Genomic DNA, 5,952 nt, shown 5'->3' on the forward strand with positions numbered 1-5,952 from the left:
AGAACTTCTAAAGCGCTTGATTTCAGCTTATCATGTGTGGAATCAACAAAATATGTTTCATTTATCTGCATATCACCATCTATTTCAGTAATTGTACCACTTCCTAGGAGTCCATCAGATGACTTAATTACACAATTGTTGTCAGCATTCCTCGTTGTTGAGCCAACTGACCTAACCCCTTCAACACACTCAATACTCATTTGAGGTGTACCACCCAATTTACTAGTACAACATTCAGGTGAAATACGCTCTAGCCTCTGTGGGCTAACAGATGTCCGCTTTTCTGATTTGTCTAGCTTCACATCCACCATTTCAGGGTTATTCTTCCTCTTCATGCACCTTTCAGAAGAGCTAGATCCAGAGTAGCACTTTGAGCACGTTTGTAACCATCTGGAAAAACAAATGCAGGGAGCTGCTTTCTACGAACATGAGAAACATAAATTTCCATCCCAGGCTTCCAGTATATGTACATAATAATTTCTCGTCTGAACTCATCAACCGTTCCACGTATATCAAATTGCTGCCCTTCTTGACCTCTTATTCCCTCTTTTCTTTGCAAACCCATGAAAAATGCAGAATGCGCACAAGGCTTGGATGTGTCTGTGTACTCATGTGGATAAGGATGACACTGCAGCATCCCATTTGTATCTCTCTCAATCTAGATAATTGTAAAGCATGTATTAATATACAGACCCAAAAAAAATTTGTTAAAATGTTCATAGATCAGACATCTTCAATGAATAAACAGACATTAGACAAACAAAACCCAGAAGAAGAAAGTCTCATAGAAGACTGACAAGATTGTACCTTCAGGGTTAGCTGTCTCAGTCGGGATTCCACCCAACCTCTCCATGATAGTAAATCATCAGCATCTAATGCAACTATGTCTACTTGTAAATAGTTTTTGTATGCCTCAAAAAAGACATATGGCTGAAAAAGTGCACTCCACTGTGATTTGTTAAGCTCAATTTCCTAACAGTAAAAGTATCAATCAAATGAAGACATTCATAAACATAAAAGAGAAAAAAAAAACTTCAGGAATAGACTCCACTTACGTCACAAATCTCGTTGCCATAGCGGAACTGTTCCATCATAACACGAAGAGTGCTTGTCGAAACGTTATAGCTGGAATTCATGCAAGGGTATGCAGGAGTAATTATTGGCATAATGTGATACCTGTCCCTGTAGTTTCTACGAGGATTCCATATAGGGAAATGCAATCCATTCTCTTCGATAGAGCATAACATTACAGGGTTTGGCCACCGCCACTGTGTATAGACCCTGAAGAATCTAGAAACCAACATACTGGGGATGGCATTAGGGTAAAGCTGGCAAACTCGAGCAACTAAAATAGCCCAATTTACACCTCCAAGGAATCCAGTAACCTAAACACACCGAAATAAGGTAATACAGACAGAAACACAAATAATCATGCCATTGGTTATTAAAAACTCTATTAAGGTTGAAGGCATAGTTCTTACATTTGAATAAACGCCGCGTCTTTTAGCCCAAAACTTTAAACACCTCAGCGTAGTTCGGAAGTGCTATCATTGTCAAGGGTTAATGGACTATCAAATTAATAAGATAATAAAACCATTGAATCTAATATATCAACAAAACCAAACTAATGAACACATATATTAACCTCAACATTTGGAACAAGTCTAAGAATTTGATCTGCCACACGGCAGCCATTAAGACTTCGAACAGTTTGTTCGTCAACATCATGCAAAATGGAACCGTGTAAGATATCCAGGTCCTGTGGACAAGTGTGGTGCAGAAAGATATTAAAGTGAAGTCAAATTTAAAGGGAAACTAGATTCCAAGAGAGAACATAGAGAATGAACGAGTGGGAAAAACCAAAGAAACATATATTGCTATTAGAAAAAATCTTTAACGCATAACATAACTTAAGGCAATATAATGGATACTAGTAACAATATAGTCCTGATTAACAACTTTTTCCAATATAATGCATCAAACTCAACAAACTACATAAAAAACTTTATATCAACAACAAAAACATGCATGAACTTAAACATGCTAAATGAGCACAAAAGACACAGCACACAAAATGAAGAAAACATGATTGCATTCAATTAATGCACCCTAGAAAACCCAGCTTTAGAAAGGAGTGAGTACTTATGTTACAGAAGTCCTAAAATGCTTAAGCTAAGAGACAAATGTTGTTTTAATAAAATTTAGCTGAACATTTAAAGGCCCTGCTGAGTAAGTGACCAAACTTACTTCTGGCACAACCAAAAGAGATATACTTGCATACAGCAAATCAATAGATATTCCCTGGAACTTGAATTTCATCACTGGGACATGTGCATCGGGAACAGGTTGAAGTTCGGTAACTTCTTCCATTTCAGCCAGGATGTTATGCAAAATGATGAAGAAGTCTTCCTACAAAAGAGAGATACACTACGTAAAATATTACCAATGCAAAGCATTTTACTAAATTGAGGAAAAGTAGCCAGCCGCAGTGAGTCACCTCTCGATTCACATAGGAAGGACCAATGCACAAAGTATCTATGTCCACTCCAGGTCCATGAACCTGAAAATGCTTGAGTTGTTGCAATAATATCCAATTCCAAACACTTGTAGAACAACCACTTATAAAACAAACAAAATGGTATTTTATAAAACAACAGTATTATGACTCATTTACTGTCTGCTTATATTTACTTTTGAACAGAACGTCATATTTTGCTACATGAATGTACCAACCAAAAGGGAAAGGGGAGGGAAGGGAAGAAGCTGTTAACAGTCAGGAAGAGTGAGAGACTGACATTTTATGCTAACATCGGAAATATTATTCAATAGAAGTCAACGCCTGCCAGTTAGTTGTTGAAAATGACTGAAACATTATTATTGTTGCAGGGAAACAACGGATGTAAATAGACATCAAAACTCTCCAGACCAGAAGAATCACCAGCTATTGAAAATCAGGTGTTTCTTGAAAGGTGGCCATTTTACTATATTTATAACAATTCTTCTATAAACAATTTCCGCAATTACAACTCTAAATATTTCCAATATCCTCCTGATTTAAGATCCTTCCATTTTATTCAACTAATTTCACTATCAATTTCAACAATGAATCAAATTCAGGCATATAAGAAAGCCTTGAATTGAAGCCCTCCACACTCCAAATAATCAAGAAAAGTTAGCAACTGTTACATAGATAAAATTCTTCACAATATGCAAGTACTAGAACGAGTAAGCAAAAAGGTAACACTGACAGACTCACCCCTAGTCGATAAGATCCAAAAGTGAAAATGACAGCATTTGCATCCTCAACCGTCTGATCTGTGTAGCCTCGTTGACGGGTCAATTGCTTCACCCAGCTTTTCACAATCTGCATTGAAGGTTAACCTTATGATTATAAAACTTTAATTTGATGGATGCAGTGAAACACCTGTTGCAACAAGAAAAGGTACCATCCCCAAGCCATTGTAGTGCCATTGGGGTTGAAGAAGAAAATGAATCCTGAACAGGCATCAATCTAGCAAAGTTCCAAACACTGTTCTTCAATATGTTACAACATCAAACAAATTTCGCAGTGCTTCTTCACGACTTGGAGAAAAATCATTACATTGCCCAGAAAAATGCTTAAATACATTTTTTAGTCCCTCTATTGTGTATCATTTACAATTTTGGTCTCCTTATTGCTAAATCCACAATATTGTTATTTCCCACATAAGCATTTTGAGGCTAAATTTTGACGGTGTGGTAAGTGACATGCTTATATGGCAACTCAATTGACAATCCGGTACTATCTAGGTAGACTCTCATTTAACAACTAATTTTCATTTCATTAAACTATATGTTAATCTATATCAGAAAAATAAACGCAAGACATTGTCTAAGTGGTCTCACTTCCATAGTTCCATATCTTCGAATAAGTTGGCACATAAGTATCTCACTTACCACATCATACAAAATTAGCCTCAAATGCATAGTGGAAAAAATGTTAACATTTTAAAAATTGGGGACCAAAATCATGGATTAAGAAATCTGCAAAAATAGGAGTACTGAAATTGCATTTAAGCCACACAAAAAAGACAAGTACACAAAAATAGAAATAAACAATAGATAATGATACATCATAAACAACGGAATAATTATTTGTTGAAAACTACCATAAGCTGATTTAAAAAAACCAAAATCAAATAAGTAATTTACCTGATCGAGGCGGCGAAGAACCTCTTGTCTGGCTGCAGCTTCTTCGTTGCTCTCATAAAGCCCGGAATCAACCAAAAACTGAAGTAAAAATAAAAAACAAATGAATTTTTATTGCTTTATATACAGAGAAATAATGTGAATGAATGGAATTAAAGAATGAATTATGAGATGAATCAACCTTCTCTAATTCGAGATTACGATGTAGATCAGAGTCGGTGGGACCAGCAAGAGAAATCGGTTTTGAGAATTCATAATCGTTGGCTTGTTCTTGTTGTGGCGGCGGTGGCGGGGTAGACCCACCGTTGGGACTATCGGAAACCGCCATTTCGACTTAGATTTCGATCAATCAAATCAAACGCAATACTACCGAGGCTTAATTTGCATGTTTCAAATCTTTGGAATCAGATTGTTCCAGTTATGAGAAGCCCTAATTTCAGACGTGTATTTAGATTGAGATTTGGGGATTTGAGGTTTGGGGAGTCAAGGGAGCGTTTGGAATATGAATAATTCATGTGAATATGAAACCGATTTTTTTCCGTTTACAAAAAAACCGATTTTTTATTAGACGGAACGGGACGGACTGTTAACGTTTCCACTCCAACCAGTCGCATCGCACCTGTCTTACTTTTACATTGTTTAAATTTTTCTCTCACTTCAGTTACATTAATTTGGTCCCAGCTTTTTTTCTTATAATTGAAAAAACATAAAATTTGTCTTGTTTTGGACCGCAACTTTCTTTCAAAAATTTCTTCGCGCGATTTTTTTTTTTTCAATTAATAAAGGGTAGTTTTTTAAAAAAAGCTGTTATAATTTATGTGCAATGATTTATTCATGTTAGTACAAATTACTTTATATCGGTGCATAATTATTTTATTTTTCTTTTTTATATAAATGACTAAAATTTATTAAGGATAACAAATTACTTTAAAATAAATAAATTAGTTTAAAAATAATTTAATGAAAAGTTTAAATATATTTCAGTTTTATAAAATTAAAATAAAATTGTTATTTCTTTATTTAACTTTTAGTTTCTACTATATTTTTCATCAGCGCTTTATAAAATTCAAATAAATCATTTTTTTATCATTTTTTTATGAAATCAAAGCTTAATTTAAATATATCAAATTTTGCAGATATATTTTGTGTGTTGTGATGTAGATTTCTATAAAATATGAGTTTAATATTTAATTTATAGATATCCACTGTTTTGATTTATTTAAAATTTTAACTTGTTAAAATTCATATTTAATCTATCTCTTATTTAAAAAATAGTGTAGGAGATGTGTATAATGTTTTGCATATACATACAAAAATCATCCAATAAATTGATCAAATTCAATTAATGAAGTTTAATTTGAATTTGAATTTGATTTTTCAACTTTCATCGACGTATCATTATATATTTCGTAAATTTTAAGTTGTTTTTGAAAAATTGTGAAAAATGACCGATAACCAACTAAAATATGTCATATGCACTTTAGTAACTTATTTTAAGGAATTTAGATTTGACATATTGGTGTACACATAATTCTTTTTAATTGAATGCGAGTAACTTATTCACAGTTTTTTTAAATACAATTTATGTCTCGTTGTTCAAACCCAAACTTGGATATATATATATATGAAGTGACAATATCAATCACAAATAAGGAGATTTGAATTGTGATTCATTTTTAAAAATTAATTATTGCTTTTAAATTAACTCAAGATTAATATTTGTTTTAAAACAAAATTGCAGAATGTTTTTTGTTAGTGAAAATA

The 5,952-nt window shown here is 33.4% G+C and overlaps 1 protein-coding gene across 1 annotated transcript; it reads right to left on the minus strand.

The window, feature by feature from the left end:
- Nucleotides 1-2: 2 nt before the first annotated feature.
- LOC101499494 (nuclear poly(A) polymerase 4-like) lies at nucleotides 3-4,831 on the minus strand (the record flags this gene model as incomplete). The annotated part of the gene is given in 11 exon segments (XM_027334762.2): nucleotides 3-364; nucleotides 367-658; nucleotides 808-972; nucleotides 1,056-1,385; nucleotides 1,482-1,544; nucleotides 1,646-1,759; nucleotides 2,248-2,409; nucleotides 2,498-2,560; nucleotides 3,257-3,364; nucleotides 4,192-4,269; nucleotides 4,370-4,831. Coding segments are annotated over 11 exon segments (1,884 nt in total), but the record flags the coding sequence as incomplete, so codon positions are not given.
- Between the last annotated feature and the right edge of the window lie 1,121 nt (nucleotides 4,832-5,952).

Source organism: Cicer arietinum, chromosome 5 (genome assembly GCF_000331145.2).
Source record: "Cicer arietinum cultivar CDC Frontier isolate Library 1 chromosome 5, Cicar.CDCFrontier_v2.0, whole genome shotgun sequence".
Lineage (NCBI taxonomy): Eukaryota > Viridiplantae > Streptophyta > Magnoliopsida > Fabales > Fabaceae > Cicer > Cicer arietinum.